This window comes from Molossus molossus, unplaced genomic scaffold (assembly GCF_014108415.1).
Source record: "Molossus molossus isolate mMolMol1 unplaced genomic scaffold, mMolMol1.p scaffold_m16_p_13, whole genome shotgun sequence".
Classification (NCBI taxonomy): Eukaryota; Metazoa; Chordata; class Mammalia; order Chiroptera; family Molossidae; genus Molossus; species Molossus molossus.
In genome coordinates this window covers 32,119,185-32,136,880 of record NW_023425348.1, presented here as the reverse complement: position 1 = coordinate 32,136,880, position 17,696 = coordinate 32,119,185, and the positions used below count along the sequence as shown (strand labels likewise).

Below are 17,696 nucleotides of genomic sequence, written 5' to 3'. Positions count from 1 at the left end.
AAAACACCTTTCTGTTTCACTTTGCCTTTGGAGACCATTTTTCTTTTAAAGTTCAAGTTTATACCTGACATAAAAAATAATCCCATATGAGAAGGTGACTTGACCTTAGCAGGATAAAAGACAAGTTTTGAAATAACTTCAGGAAGTTTAAACAAGTACTGCTGTTAGACTTCTAAAAAAGATGGAAAGGTATTTTGTTTTTATCTCCACTCAAGTAAAATAAAATTTTCCTTTTATAACCAAGTGAGAAATTTGTTAAATTTTTAATCTTGCCTCAGCTGTAGGGAATGTGGGGGTAATTTGGATTAGAGCCTGATTTTTAGCTTTCTTATTTTATCTCTTATCAATGACTAAATCCATTCTACAAAGACACCTACAGGAGTGATATTTAAAATGAGTCTTAAAATAGCTTCTAAAGCGCCTCATGCAATGTAAAAATCCTGGGATATACTAGCACCGTGTGAGTTCTCAGCCTTTATTAGCTGTTATTCTTATTTTGAGATAGAGATGTAAAGAGGAAAAATTGATGTGTGTGTTTAAATGGTTTTTCTTATATGTAAGAACATTACCAGAGAAGCATTTCAGAAATAATTTTGCAGTCTGAGGACACTGGATGAGTAATACCATCACTGTGTCTGTTCCTATAGACATACCTGTAGGGATGTCCTAGGTGCACAATGCTTTCACATAGCACCCTATAATTTTCCCTCCCAGGACTTATAGGATTGGCAGATGGGCTCTTATAAATGCCTCCTGCAACCTTTCATACTCAGCATATTTACTTATCTGGAAATTGACATGAATGGAAAGCTTTCTAGTTTTGGGGTTCAAGTTGCCAGATCACTATATTCAGACCTCTTCTCAGCACATAAATGCTAAGAACAAAAATGACATCAACCTGTGTTTGGAAGTACATTGTAAAATGATACCATTCTGTTTTCCTTCTCAATCACATTTTTTAAAACTGCAGTATCTTTTTCAGAATGTTAATTCATTCTTAAGTTTTGTTGGCTGTTCAGTGGCTTAAGGATTATTCTACAGTGTTTTGTTTGCAGTGGGTAACAATTTTGAGTAATTGTCTAAATTCTGTTCCTAAACCAACAGTATCAATCTGTAGTATACAAGACAGTGTCCTACACCTTTCCACTCTGCCAGCTATGTCAGGGCTAATAAGTGTACAATGAGCTGAGATATTAGAACACAGAAGAATGCGGGTGAAATGTACTCAGGTATTATGCCATTGGCTACTTCAAATACATTGAGCTTCTATGTCTTCAAAAGGTGACTTTGTGAGCAAGTAACTTTTGAATATTCTAGGTTGAAAGGAAGAAAGAAATATTGGTGTCAGAAGGCTTCTTTCTTTGCTGCTACCTATTTGAAGAGATATGAGGATTTCATTGTTCACCCCCAAATAAGCCATCATTCCCATTCTACCCCTTCTTAACTCTGTAAAGATCTAGTCCATCCAAACTGTTGATTTTACTGCTAACAAACTGAAGCTTGGTGAGGTAATGAGTATGACTAGATTGCAGAACATCTAACTTCAGGCTTTAGGCTCTATTATCAAGATCTATTCGGTAGAACTAAGAGATCAATTTTCCATTGTTTAAACATTGCAGAAATCTGAACTGCTCTACCTTTGAAGGCTCTTAGCACTCTATCCATGTCATTTTTGTTTTATATAGAATAAATGGTAAAAACTGAAGGGATCTAGATTTCAAAAAATAAACATGACAACTCTTTACGCCCCTTGTCTGCCACTTCTTTTACTGGTTACAATTTCAATAACTTTCTGAGTAGTTGTAACTTTCTCAAAATTAAAACAGGTCTCTTCATAAATAGTGAGGTTCTCCTTACCCAATGGTCTGAAGCAAGATTGTTGTCAGAGGAAGTGAAATGCATTTGGTGGAAGGCACTGTGGACAATACTGGACTTATATGACACCTAAGGGCCTCTCTGTCTATAATTTTAATGCTAAGATACTTAAATTTTTTTAAATTCTTAAATATGTGAAAAATCTTCTGTTAGTCAATATAATGGGCACTCCAAGTACTGATCCCTACAACAAAGCAATTATAATGATCTATGCCTTTGAGGTGGTATAATCACAGATTAAAGAGAGACCACAGAGTTAGTTTGACCAAAAACTTACTTAAATGGTAAAATAATGAAAACCTTTTTTATATTACATTAGAAATGGTTTTATATAAAAGTGAAAAAAATCTAAGATAAATTTTTATTTGATAATTCTACCAAAGGACTATATGCTGTAGTTTTTCTGTTAAGAATTGACTATATAACCTTGAGCATTCCTCTTCTTTCTCTGAAACTCAGCTTTCTCCCAGGGAAGTTAGGAAGTTGAAACAGATAATCTCTATGGATCTTTTGTGGACAGAACCACATAAGACTCGGTGTCAAACCCACTCAGTGCAGATTTCTAGAGTTCTACCCTTGTTTACTATTTATCACATCTATTTTTGTTCCTTGTTTCATTTCTTCTTTTGGAATCATTTTGGTTTTAGTATTCCTCTATTGGGTTTTTAGCTGTTCCTCTTGTATTAAAAATTTAGTGGGTGCTTAAGGGATTACAACATGCATCCTTAATTTATCTTATTTTCTACTTAAAGTTAATGTGCCACTTAATGTAAAATATGTATAAAAACCTGGCCCCTGTATAATTCTATGCCAATTTCTTTCATGTTATCAACTATTTTACATTCACTTATAAGCCCCATAATATAATGTTAAAATTTTTGCTTTAATGGTCATTGGTCTGACATTGACTCTGTTTCCTCTGTCCAATTATGGTCAGTCCTAGGCCATGTCAAAGTCTCTGAAACCTTAGTTTTCAATGAACTCTCTGTGCCAGATGTTGGAAAAATTTTACCGTAAAAGGACAGACAGTAGATATGTTAGGCTATGTGAAATTGTTTTTGTTGAAACTAATCAACTTTGCTAGTGTCATGTGAAAGCAGCCATGAACAGTATCTAAACAAATGAGTGTAAATGTGTTCCAATAAAACTTTGTTTACAAAGATGGCAGACTTGATTTGGCATGAGACCATAGTTTGCTCACCCATGATCTATATACCATTGATGGTAAATAGTAAAGGTTCATATTTCTTATCTAAAATTTTGAATTCCTTAAAGCTCTGAAAACCACAGTTTTTTCTTTTACAACTCACTTGACAGTGTAACATGACCCAATCTGAACTTACCTAGTGATAGGACCTGACCCACACAGTCATGGGAGCTATTTATAGTCTATTTATCACACTTCATGTGAATATTCATAGGTTTTCTTGCAGAAATATTAATGTGTTGATTAAGAAGTGCTGTTCCATGGAATGCTGGGGGCATTAGAGGACTCTATAGCCTTTTGTAAATTCAAACATTTTGAATTCTGTAACATACCCGGCACCAACGTGTTCATTAAAGAATTGTGAACTGATAAGAATCTAATTAAAAGTGAGGCTTAAAAACAATGATTCTAGTTTACTCTCCATCGATACACAAGTGTGTGTGCTTGAGTGAGCTGCTTCCTCTGTTTAGGCTCTTTCTCTGTGACTCTGGCACTTTAAGGGAACACTTGGTCACCCCAGGCTCCTCTGGTTCATTGCCCCATTTGGAATGTCTTTGATCCAGCAAAGCCACAACTTTTAATACACAGAAATAACAACAAAATGCCTACAGATACATTTCTCAGAAAATAATTGCTTTTTGATTGTGATCCTGGTTGATTGGCAGGAGGTGAAACCCAGCAGACTGGGTGAGAATCTTGACTACCATTTATTAGACTGTCTTTGGGAAAGTCATTTAGCCTTTGTGAGACTCAGTTCATAAGCCTTTATCTGGAAAAGAGAATAATATTACTTATCTCATAAGATTAAAATGTAGAGAATTTAGTTCAGTGTTTGACTCAGAACACACACTCAATAAATGTTACTTCTATTTATTTTGTAAATATAACTGGAAAAACAAAAAAGTTATAGACTACCTTTTTCTGAGACTGGCTCATGCCCTCAGAAGCCAATTCTGATAATTTATTAATGGGTTAATATAATACCCAACCTCAGTAATGCATAGAAAATCTCTACAAAACTATTAATTCACAGAAATTGTTTGTAAAATTTTATGTATATCGTCATTGAGAGAATATTTATAAATCTCTTAAAGAGATTCATATTCCCCAAAAAAGGTTACAAACAAATGTTGGAAATGTACCCCATTATAGCAATATTTGGAGGATTAGAAATGAGACAATGATGTTCCATGTCACTCATTAAGGTTTCCCATTGCAATAGAGCTGAGCCATTTCTACACTATCTGGATTGTGGAGCTGGCTTGGGTATGTGATATAAAAACTCTTTGAATTGGTGAAGCTGTAATCATCAAACTCTGTGCACAAGTCCCAAACTAATTTTAATACCATAGGGATGCATACAGGAATGATAAATCCATGTGTAGATATTGGAGCATAGGCCTTGACCTAAGCCCAAAAACTGAGTTAATTGATTCGCCTGCCCCAAGAAGCATTATAGCAAATGCCAAGTTTCTTTGACCCTGGGAAAATGCTTGTATCTCTCCTTTCCACCCTGCATCCTCTCCCACACCACACCCATTCCCCCCCACCCCCCGCCCACAATGTATATACTAAATAGCCCAAAGTTAGAAAACCACATATGAAAATCAGCTAGCAGCCTGCCTGGAGCAATACTTTTTACATCTCTAGAATAGAGAAAATATCCAGCTTTCCTCTTGGCTGCAGGACTTGACACTAGCTGTCACTTAGACGTCCAGCTTGTGAGATGATGAGAACAACATTGGAGACAAGCTCCAGCTTACCTCAGGAATACGGAAACAAGCTAAACCAAGGTGGCTGGTACAATGTGTAGGCACCTAGGTTGTGAGTCACGGTTAACTACAAACACTGTGTAAGGTCACTCACTCTCTGCAAGCACAACTGTCAAGTATAATCTATGGCTGGAAGAATACTTGGGATTTAACACTGAGAGACCAAAGGACTCTGATTGTTTTGGAGTAAGGCAGAGTGAAAATCCATCCCTGCTCCAACCCAGAATGTCATTTCAATGACACCATCTCTCATGGATTAAAAGTTCTATGTGCAGAGTCACTTAAGTATTTGGAGTGTAAAATAGATGTGAATTCTGATAAGTTCTAGATACTTAGTGACTTTCCCTGAAGACTGACCTATAATTATGAGTAAGTTCATATTTTCCAGGCTCCTCTCTATAAGTAATAAAAGGTGAAATTTCAGAGAAAAAAGGCAATTTAGTCTCTGAGAAAGAAGTACCCCATTTGGAGGATAATAAAATAAAATATGACTTAGATAACTCACTGTAGATACAGCATACAATATAGCTACACCTCATGCCTATTTCTGGATTAGCAGAGATTGAATCATTCCTGTTTCAGAATAGCTTTATGACCCAAGAAGAGATCAAAATACAGGGAATAACATGGCAAACATAATTTGCTTTTGATTATCTATGATAATGTGAGGCCCCTGTTTCCATGTTTAGATCTCTGAAATGTGGGGATGATTTTAAGACCATGTTTTGCACATCAGTATCAATACTTTTCCCTAGCCACAGGATAAAGGACTTTTCCTTTCTGTCTCTGTTCACTTTGTGATGTCAGAGCTAGTCAAACATGGCCAGGAGGCCAGGATAACCACAAAGGAGAGAAATAGATACCTCAGGATCAAAACTTGACTATTGTTCAGGATCTATTGTCTAGAGGAGAATTGTAATAATACCTTCCTGGAGAGTCTCCATTTTCATCAAATAGGATCATATCTCCGGAAACCCCAGTAAAATTGGTTTTCATCAGGGAGTCCAAAAGTTTCTGTCCATCAATAGGCTTCATTGCATCACAAAGGCCTGCATAGCCTGGGCAGAGGGACATCTGCATGTTGTGAAGCCCATAGGCCATGGAGTAGATTGCATTGATCACAAATCCCATTTTGGAATCTTGAACATGATGTGTTCTCAGAGTCAGAGAACCTGTTGAGAAACAAATAAGAAATTAATTTAGAGCTTTAATTCTACTATAGCAATGTCTATAATTCTGAATAATTAGAGAATGAAGTGGGGTGATATTATAGTTAGAACCAGAAGCAATTCTAAGACCCAGGTGCCAACATACTATGTCTAATAATTGTTTTCTATTTCCTGTATTTTTTCATCTCAAAATCTCAAAGGACCTGAATCCCCAACAGTACCAAGATTCACTTACCCCATTACCAGACTCTGGGAATAGATGCAGGATAGCACTGCATTTTTCCACCACAAAAGTCATTCTAAGGATGGATTAACCTCCCTTGAACTTAGTTGTGATAACATACCTCTGTGATTTAGAAATCCTCAACAAATCTCCAGTGTCCAAATTATTAAGTTTTTACTTAGCTGAGCTAACTAGATCCTCCACCATCTTGCCTCAACTTATCTATTTAGATTTATTACCTACCCCTTCCAACCTCAAAGCAAGCACATGCTCTCCATAAACTGGACTATTTGTAAATTATAAAATATAACATTTAAACTCCATTAATTCATTAATTAATTCAATAAACACTTATTGGAGTCTGAGTATACTTAACGCTCTGTGCTAGATAAGCTAGAGAAACTACAAAGATGAATTGAACATGGATCTGCACTTAGTAAGAAACTTGTTAAATAATAGAGATAAATAATATAGCTAAAGTAAAAGGTATAAGATGATAAATCTGTAATACACGTGGAGTAAAATCTATGGAGGTCCAAAGAGGGAGAGATCCTTTCCAATGAAGGGTTCTTAAAGAAAATAGCATTAAAGAATCAACATTCAGTATGGGTTATTAATTCAACAAATATGGAGTGGGTGCCTATTCCTTCTGACTGCTCAGAACTTGCTGGGATTAGGGACATAAAATTGAATGAGAGAGATATGATTCTTGTACTTAGAGTCTAGAGAGCAGGTGAGCATCTGGTTTGACAAGTGCTGAGGCGGGACTGAATCAGGAGGGACACCAGACCCAGAAGCTCACTGCCTCTAAGCATTATGGTTGAGTATCAGCTAGATGAACAGCAGGGGGGAAGAGTGTTCCAAGCATGTTTGAAGGTACACAGATGAGCTAGAGCACACTGTGTTTGGGAAATTTTAAGAAGATTGGAATGGCCAGAACATGGAATGGGAGGCAGGAGAATGGGGAGAACTGAAGTAGTAGAGGAAGACAGGATTGATTAAGTTTGTTGTACTTTATTATAAGAGCACGGGGATCCTTTATAGTGTTTAAACTAGGAAGGAACCTGATCAGATTTCTATTTTAAAAAGACAAATCTGGTTACTGTGTAGGGAAAGATTTAAAGGACTGTAGGAGTGGAGTCAGGAAGACCCATCAAGAGGCAATGCAACAATTCCAGTGACAGCTGAAAATGACCTTGAGTAGGGTAGAGGCCATGGTTATGGACAGGAGTGTTTAGGAGGCAGGATTTACTGCCAGGCCTGGTGACTGAAGAATGCAGAGAAATGAGACATCTAGGAAGAGCAAGGTAAAACAGTGAAAGGAACAGCCAAGGTAATGACAGAATTTATAATTGGGTGAAAAGTTTTCTTTAAGTGTGATAAAGAGAAACTTTCCAAAGATAGCATGGTTCTTGATGAGCTTTCGAACTGTAGCGATACATTGTCTCATTCTTGATTGCTGGCCTGAACCCCTAGCCGACCACTAGGAGAACCAGCATGGCTCATCCTGACACAAGTATAAGATGAGGAATCCTGTGTCCTTCTCAAGAATAGACCCTAGCCCCAGGCTACCCAGCGAATCTTCCAATTTCCGTCTCCACACGGAGTCTATTCATATTTCCACGTTTCCCCTCACTCTGCTGGGAACTCCTTTCCTCTCGGTGCTAAGTCAGATTTGTGGAGGCACTTTTGACTTCACAACTTCTCAACTCTTATTTGATCTCTTTTCAAAGTATATCCAGAATGAAACTATTTCATACTGATCTACTTCTGCCAGGTTCCAGATACATCATTTTCTGTCTGGATTACAGTGATAGTCTTTTCTACCTTTGTCCATGCTCCTTCTAATTAAACCGATTTTCAACAAACTTGCCAGAAAAACTCCATTAAAATATGGCAGATCATGACACTGCTCCAATCAAACTTACCAGTGGCTCCTTTATTACCAAAAGTAAAATTTAAGTCCTTGCCATGACCACGAAAGACGTACAGGGTTTGGGCACAGGGTGCTCCACCCTTACCCTTTGACTCCATTCCTGGTACTCTGCACTTAAATTATTCCTCTTTAGCCAGTCTGACCTCCTCCTGGCCACTCAGATATGCCAGGTGTGCTTCTGCCTCCAGGCCCTTGCACTTAACTTCCTTCTACCTGGAATGCTCTGCCTCAGAGACCTGCAGAGCCTATTCCCTCCCCAATTCAGGTCCTTCCTCAAATATTGTCCCCTCTGTGAGAACTGCTCTGGACATCTTGCCTAAGTTGAATTTCTATCTCACTCTTTTCATACTCTCCCTATCTCCTTTTCCAATATTATTTTTCTTCTTACCGCCATCTAAAATGCTATGTATCTTGTATCTCTGTCTTGTTTATTGTCTGCCTCATCCACCCACTGAAATGTAAACTCTATGAGGACAGGGATTTTTTTCCCGCTCTGTTCACTACTTAGTGCCTGGAACACTGTGTGGCACATAGTGGGCCCTCAACAAATACTTGTTGAGTGAATTAAAGAACTGTCCCCTCAAACTAGACTATTCATTCTATTTTCTTTTCCTCCCTGATCCTACCAACACTAATCCTACCCATTTTTAAAAGCTCCAAAAGCACTTCTTTCAGGAAGACCATCATGATTGCAGACATAAAATTAAGCTTGCCCCCCAAACTCTCTATTACTTTTCTCTACACCTCTCTCAGGCACCCTGTATACCATACTATAGCAATGTAGGCACACTTAGGAGAAGGAGAATTTGAAACATCCAGTCCCCAAGCCAATCCATTCCCTACCTTCCTCTGTTTAAATCCCTAGAGGCAGAGTTACTCACCTAATTGGTTCTATTTTCAGAAAACCTACTGAAAGTAGGTAATCTTTGAGGCCATCTAGGTGCTTGATCTTGAGCTTAAGCCATACCTACAGATCAGCTTCTAAACCCACTGTCAGGATTTTTGTCTCTATTAAACAGGTGGTAGTTTGATGCTCATTCTTTTATTTTTGTCTAATGAGCAGAATTGGGAGATCTTGGTTTAAATTTCTGCTTTATGTCTTCCTAGCTTTGTGACTTGGACTAGTTACTTAAATTCTCTAAGATTAAATTTAATCATCTGTTAAATGGCGACCTTTATCTTGCAAGGGTGATATGAGAATTATGTTGTAGGAAAGTCATAAGTACCTTGCACAGAGCCTGGCACAAGGTGGATCCTTGATAAATAGTAACTATATCAAAATTTAAATCATAATAACCTTAGGTTACTCTGTTTTGTGGTTGAGACTTTGGAGAATAAAAGCAAGTCAAAGGTCTCTTCTGATGTGGAGCTCAACAGAGCTCTCAGGCAGTCATCTTTCAGCCTCTCTTTCTGATTTTTCTTTATGCCTTAGTCTACAGTAGACAGTTCCTGGAACAAAGGCTAAATCTGAGCCTTATTCATTTGCAAATCAAAGCACAGTGCTTAGGGCATAGCTACTGTATTGTTTGTTGAATGGGTGCATGAATAAAAATTTACATTTGTTTGGCAGTTTCAAAATAATTTTTCTGTGTACCAATGATGTACACCCTAACATACCCAAACTGTAGAGATAAAGAAACTGAGGTGGAGGCAGGTTAAGTAGATTTCCCAAGGTCACATAGATAATAAAAATCAGAAGTAGACAAGAATTTCTAGTGCCAAGATTAGTGTCCTTTTTGCTCTATCACATTACTTTTCACTGAAAATTTGCACTCCCTGAACAATATACTGTATCACCTTATTAAAATATTTTAAATAAGAGATAAAATTGGAGACAAACAAACTGGTAACATGACTGGATCTGTTCCCTCAAGTAGTGCCCACCGGTGCTGCCATAGGCCTGGGCCGAGGAATATGTGGATGAAAAGGCCACAGGCTAACCTGACAAGCTCAAAGGAGGCCTGCATGACGGCCTTGCAAACTCAAAGACCTAAAGTAACCAAAAAGGATGGTCTGAGGTTTACATTTTTAAATTAAAAGCAGTTTGTGGCAGGTAGTCATATCCTAGGCCTGCATCTTTCCTGACAAAGGTCAATTTTCACCTTAATGAAACCTGTTGTCTACTTACATCTAAGATAACATAACTTTGGAATGTTGGGTAACTTCCTTTTTCCAGACCCCTCAGGGCACAACCAGTGCACCAGGGTGGAAACTACAAATCCCTTCACTGTTATTATCATGTTAACGGTTGACTGTTAGCTATCCTGCACCCACCTATGCAAAAGAAGCATGTGTCTATCATTTTACTTTTTATCCAATCCCAGATATTTCCCCACTTTGCTTTCTCCACCTCCCTAATCTATCACCAGTGGATTCCACTTAAGCCTTCTCTTTTGATTGTAATGTATAATTTAAGGTGCAAAACTGCCATTCTCTGAGCATTATCTCAATTTGTTGAGGTTTTGCTTCTTGGCATATGTCCACAGTTTGGCTCAAATAAACTCACAAAATTCTTCACAAGTTTTTATGTTTCTTATGTTGACAAATATACAGAAAGAGCTGACCAACAGCAAGAGTTTGAAAACCAAAGAACACACATATTTGTGCACAGTCTGTTGAATTGTTTGTTATTATGGAACATCTGGGAACAGATGGTCTATTTGGGGAACATTGGGGTCTTGTTAGAAGTTCCTGGTGGCTATTTTGCCTTGTAACCCAAAGATTCCAACCCCTCCAAAACAAATAAACAAACAAACAAGCAGACAGACAAACACAACTTGCTAGAAGAAACTAATGGAACTTTAGCCTTTGTAATTTCTCATTTCAATACATGCATTTCCAAAGAAAGATATTTTAGACTCTTTTAGCATTCAGGATGCAATAGGGGTTCAATTTAGAGACATTCAAGTTTGAATTCTGCCTATACCCTTTTACCTACTTTCTAGACATTTTCTTTTTTTTTTTTTTTAATCCTCACCCGAGGACATTTTTCCATTTTTTGTTCAGATAGAGCGGGAGGGAGGGAGAGAGAGAGAGAGAAACATCGACGTGAAGGGACACATCGAGTGGCTGCCGCCCACACGACCAACCAGGGCCGGGGACAAACTGCAACCGAGGTACGTGCCCCTAGTGGGAACCGAACCCGGGTCTCTCTGTACCGCAGGCCGACGCTCCAACCGCTGAGCCAAACCGGCCAGGGCTCTAGACATTTTCCTTCATTAGAAGAAGCAATTCATGGCTGAACTCTCACTTTCAGGGGCCTGACAGAGAGCTCTGTTCAAATGTGTGCTAACAAAATGCTTTACAAAATGCTTTAATTTCATATAACTCTATGAATTAGGAGCTATTTCCACTAGAGATGAAGAAACTAAGAAAATCAAGATGACTGACTGTAATTAACTGGCCAAGTTTAGCCTTTTGTGTATGGGGAAAGTGCTATCCACATTTAAAAGCAATTAATACAGTAGACTCAATATTTGCAAATGTGGGGGAGCTATTGGTTAATTAGGGAATTCTCTTGCCGCTTATCTCTTCAGGTTTAGATCTCTGTCTAGCAGCACCCCTTTCTAACTCCACCCACTTTTAAAGGGGATGGATCTTCAAGATGTTATCTTAGTCTGTGTGAGAGAGGCACTTCAGCTCCTAAGAACAGCAGAGCACAGAGGATAAGAGCACAGATTCTGGAACCAGGAAGTAGGTTAGAATCCCAGCTCTGCTACTCACTGGCTGTGTGACTTTGGCCAAGGTCATTAACCATTCCGTGCCTGAAGAAAATGGGTTTAATAAGTGTATCCACTATTTTTTATTTTAAAACATTTCGACTTTAAGTAAAATAGTTTTACACAAGGATTAAATAAATTTATACTAATAAAGCATTTGATAAAAAAATTGATTTATGTTACTTGGTTCTCGACCCAAGTTCTGTTACTAATGATCTGGTTTGTTTCTCCACATTCAAAATATAAAGATCTGGAAGAAGCATTTTGCCAAGCAGAGGCATGAGCTTGGGCAAATGTGCCTCGTGTGTTCTTTGAGGGGCTGTATCATGTAAGGCTTTGGAGTGTTTTTCTCAGAAAAATATCACAATCTACTGGATCTATGTAAGATAGTAGACTCCTTTTTAACTTTCTGATCACTTCTTTAACATAGAGATGCTACGCTTTTTACTGGCTGTATAGTGTTCCCTTGTATGGATATAGCATGATTTATTTTTACTAATTCTTGATTATCCTATAATTCCTTGCTTGGGTTACTACAACGGCCTCCTAACAGATCTCACTGCCTCCAATCTTGCCCTGCCTGAGTCTCTGTATTTCCAGTGTGGATATATAGTCATCTCTCTAGCACAAACCTGATTTTGTTAGCACCTATCAAAAACCATTCTGTTTATAACCAGATTATGCTGTAAATACCTTTTCCTGATCTTCAAGACCTTACTCTGCCCTCACTTTACCTCTCTACTCTGACATACACCCTAAGGCCAAAGCTTCTGTGTCATTCACAGAGGAAGCCCTTGTGCCTAGCACAGCACCTGGAACATAATTGGCACTATTAATATATATTAAGTAGATAAATGAGGCCTGATGTCTCAAAGTTGTCACCGAACACCAGGTCTGGTCCTCAGATTGTCAAGTCGGTTTAGTAGAGCAATTGTTCCTTTGTAGAATGACACTAAAAAAAAACTAAAGAACAATGCCAGCTTACAACCAGATCTGCCAGGTGGACCAGTCAACACCATTAAGCAATCCAGCATGCTTTTACCATCTAATAAAACTACATGGCAAAGATAATGGTCCACTAAAGATGGAGAAAATACTCTTCTCCCTGTTTCTCCCAGTGAATGCAGCCCCAAAACTTCGGTGGAATGACTTTCCATCCTTAAAAGTAAGTAAAAGGAGAACTGGGGAAGGAAACCAGGATTTATAACACCATTGAACATGCATGAGATTCTTGGATCTCGTTCCTTCAGTACCTCCTGGCCTGGACTCAAAGGCAGCCCAAGCATGAACTGTGCACCTGTCCCAGGTGCAGGCAGAAACAGCAGCAAGACCAGCTCTCTATTTCTTGTCTGAAGAGTGGAAAGGGCACCCTACAAGTAGAGAGTGGGAGAAATTTCACTTTTGCTTTTTATTTGCTTGTTTTCCTATGCAAGCCCCCAGGCATCTCTGCAGAGGGGGATGTGGCAAAGAAATGGTGGTTGGGCAAACACCTGTAACTTAGGGTAGGAACCCTTCTCTGTGACCAAAGGAACTCTGTCCCACAAGTATGGAGAAACTCCCCATTGCTTTTTTCCTTTCTCTAGCCTCTCCCTACTTGGCTCCCATGGCAAGCTAGTTGAAGGAACAGGAAGTGTGAGGCTCAGGTAGGAACTAAAGCCTCAGATTTCTATGCAGAAGACCAGGAGAAGAATGAGAAAGGCTGGGACCTAGAATGTCAGGCAGACTATGGAGAGAGGAGGAGCTCAGGAAAGTGATCCCACAAAACTAAACACAAACTCCTAGGTTCCCCTCTGAGTTGTGCGGACATGGATTTATCCCGGTCAGCATCCCCGAGTTTTGAGAAGTGAACTGCAGGATGCAACACTGCCTGTCCAAGCCTGTCTGTCCCCTCAGTGAGGTACATGTGCGGTAAGCTGACAGCACTGCCAAGGCTTTGACAGCTGCCCTGACAATGGACTCTCAGCCATAGGAGGTGGGTATGACCCTGTGGCCTGAAAGATAACCAGGCTGATTTCCTGTCTTTTAAAAATTAATATTCTATATAAGATAACATTATATTTGAAATGTCCGGAGTCATGAGATGACACCTGGAGTAAGCGGACTATGTGGGATCACTTGGGAGTGCGGCAGGGGTCCCACCACCTTTCACTGATCTTCTGTCTACATAGCCACGCTCCCTGCCCTCCTTTGGGTGATGAAATCTTTCTTCAGATGTCTTAATAAACTCTGTTATATTCACTTTCTTTGTTTTTACTATTTAGACTCTAGAGAGAAATTCTGGCTCATTAGTTAATTTATTTGCTGACACATTCAGATATTAATTAAGTTATTGATTAAACAGACATTTATTGAGTCCTTATTATATGTTGGACCCTGCACTGGCTGATATGAACATGAGTAATACAGTATCTCTCCCCTAAAAAAACTTAGCATTTAAGTAAGACGGGGACTCAGTGACAGAAGTTTGTGGTGATACAAGGAGTTTTACCTTATTAGGCAGATTTTAAAGTCCTGAGTGTCCATAATAAACGGGCTCATTTTCTCCAGACGTCTTTTCTTATTCAGTAAGCAGTAGGAAAGAGAGGATATGTTAATGACTTGGCATGTGAGTGCATGAAAGAATTGGACTTCATTCAGCAGTGTTTTCTTTGTTTAAGGGTTATTTTTTAGGGTCTGCTATGGGCAAAGCTAGTGTAGGCAGGAGGACCTGTGCCAACCCAAGCTTGCCAGCTGCTCCCAGGCTGGATGTGCCTCACAGCCGCCTGCACCGGGTAGATGGAGGCGGGAAGGGCGGCGGTTGTCTCTGCAGTCCTTCAAAGCTGGATCCCTAATTTAGAACACTTAACCTTCAATCCTAAAATTTTACTATTGTTTCATCAAATCAGCAGACCCCAAAAGGATTAGCAGAAACTGAATCCTCCAATCTGTGATGACAATTTAATTTTGCAGTGCTCAAAATACGTTCTTTCCTGCATCTGGGGAACCGGAACTTCGAAGCTTAGAAGCTGTTCAACAAAGGGAAATCAGAGTGCCTTAGCAATGCAGAATCAGAGAATGTCTGAGATGCAGGAGACTTGAGAAAGCATCTCGTCCAGAAGCTGCAGAAAGGAAGCCCCTGGGCTGAACGTCTTTATTCTTGTTTGGCCTAAATGCTATTTTGTGGAAATTTCACATAAGAATCCAGCTTTGTAGACTCCCTTGAAAATTCAGATGTCACAATACTGGCTTCATATTCTTACATGGCAAATGCTGACCTGCTTCTATTTTTTACCTCATTGGCTTCTATAGTTATCTGAGATTGGAACCTCCTAATGTGGTCCAATAAACTCATTTTATAGATGATGGAAATAAGGCCAATAGAAAGAAAAGAATTTCCTTTAAGTCATACCTTTAGTGGTGGCTGACCTGATACCCTTGTGTCCAAATTCTTGGATTAGTACTATTTCCTTTTTTTTTTAGAGAGAGAGAGAAAAGGAAAGGTCGAGAGAAATAGAAATCTCAATTAGAGAGAACATCAATTGGCCGCCTCCTGTGCTTCCCCCACTGGGGATTGGGCCCACAACTTGGGCATGTGCCCTGACCAGGAATCAAATCGGGGACCTCCTGTTACATGGGTCGACGCTCAACCATTGAGCCACACTGGCTGGGCGATTAGTGATATTTTCATATGGGAGGCAAAATAAACCATGATTTAAAACTGCTTTCAGCAAGTTAACTCATGGTGATAGAGCAATAAAATTGGTAACAGTTTATACATTTATTTATTAAGATATGTTTTTCTTGATTTTTTTTTTTTTTTTTATGGAGAGAGAGGAAGGGAGAGAGAGATTGAAGTATCTATGTGAGAGAGAAACATTGATTGGCTGCTCCTCACTGGGGATCGAGCCCAAAACCTGGGCATGTGCCCCAACTGGGAATTGAACCAGGGTCTCTCAGTCCATGGGATGACGCTCAATCCACTGAGCCACATTGGTCAGGCGGTAACAGTTTATTTTATTTTTTTAAATCCCAAGTTAGCTCTTTGTGCTAGTGCTTATGCTAGATAGTAAAATGCATTCAGATTGCCCTCATTATTTCCTCTCTACCTATCAGTAGGGGAAGAATAGCAAAGAAAAGCAGAAGTTCGAGCATTTTCTAGGAAGGAGAATATAAATCTGGAAGATGCCATTGGATAACATACTGTAATGTTGCAATGAAAAAGAATTGCAGTGAAACAAATTCTTCCAACTCTCATTTATTTCTGAATCTACTCATTCCTCATGTCTGTGGCAAACAGATTCCAGTTATTCTCAGTAGATGACACTATAATTTGTTTCCTGCTGTGACAGCAGGGCAGAGCATCCCCCAAGCCAGAATTAATCTTTTGCCATTACCTACTCCCACAGAAATGTGTTTATACCTCAATTACAACACGTAATGCTTTCTGCCATGCATTAGAATTATCTATGTGCTTGTCTGCACCCACCACAGGGTATGAGCATCCTGAAGGCTAAAACTGCCTTGTTTATATTGTCTCTTCCACAGTTCTTAACACAGTAACATAGAGTACGTAATTTATTCTTTTTTAAATGTGTTTTTATTGATTTTTTAGAGAGAGAAGAAGGAAGAGAGAGATAGAAACATCAATGTGAGAGAGAAACATCGATCAGTTGCTTCCCACACCCCCCCCAACCCAGGCATGTGCCCTGACCGGGAATTGAACCTGGACCTCTCAGTTCATGGGACGACCATCAATCTACTGAGCCACACTGGCCAGGTGTAATTTAACATTTACTTAACATTCCTTAAATACCTATTTTGTGCAAAAACCTCTAAACATACTATGAAATTCAGAAAGTGTTTCAGAATAGACAGGCCAAGCTCTATGCAGACCAAGCCCACATAGGTCTCGCTTATTGTTGTATTTTCAGTATCCAGAACAGTGGTCAACATTATCAAGGATATATTGGTGAGTTTTATACGATGGATAAATATGAGTAGATTTACTGTTTGGAATTAATATATAGTGGGCCAGACAGACACATTAATGATATAATAAAGATGCAGGTAGCTTCTTGAGAACATATGCTAAGATAAATAAAATAAAATAAAATAAAATAAAATAAAATAAAAAGGACTAGTCATGTGATGTAGGGCTTGGAATGGAGACTAGTGATGCCATGAAGGAAAGATGAGACTGTAAGAAGGCTGAGGTGACTAACGATATTACACAAATCATCCACCCCGTTTCCTAACACTGTAAGTGCCTATCGTGCATCAGGAAACATGGAAACGTGGAACCCAGAGTTGTACTCGCTCCCCTATAGAGATACCAGTTTTGATTTTCTGCACTGAGTCCAATTTATAACTGTGCCTGAAATGCAGGCAGTTGACCTCTAAATGCTGATATTAAAATGCAAATGACTGCAGTAGCGGAAGACATCTTCAGGGAGCTACAGAAACTCAACAGGGATTGCACACTTATATGTGCAGAACGTCAAATTTTAAATTTAAACGATTCACCATTAATTGCCGGCTGGCAGCCCACTGATGGATGTTTTTTCAGCTAGCATATCTCTTTCATTCACATTACACTATTTTGAGGAACTTCCATATGGTGTGTCAATGAAGGAAGAATTCCACAGGGATATGAAGGCTGGTGGTTATAATATTATTCAAAGGAGTATATGGCAAAAAGCCATAGCAGTTCATTCTCATTATTATATTCAGACCAAACTCCTAGACCAGAACATTCCTACTTGGCTCTGTCTGTCCAGTTTTATCACCATTATTCATTTTCATTTTAACTGTGTTTC

The 17,696-nt window shown here is 39.0% G+C and overlaps 1 protein-coding gene across 3 annotated transcripts in view; it reads right to left on the bottom strand.

Moving 5' to 3' along the window:
• Window positions 1-17,696, bottom strand: part of GRM5 (glutamate metabotropic receptor 5) — a 508,001-nt gene that overhangs the window by 105,166 nt on the left and 385,139 nt on the right. For all 3 annotated transcript variants that reach the window (XM_036259412.1, XM_036259414.1, XM_036259413.1), the window contains exon 5: window positions 5,780-6,026. In XM_036259412.1, coding sequence (XP_036115305.1) covers window positions 5,780-6,026 — 247 coding nt within the window. The remainder of the gene's footprint in view (window positions 1-5,779; window positions 6,027-17,696) is intronic.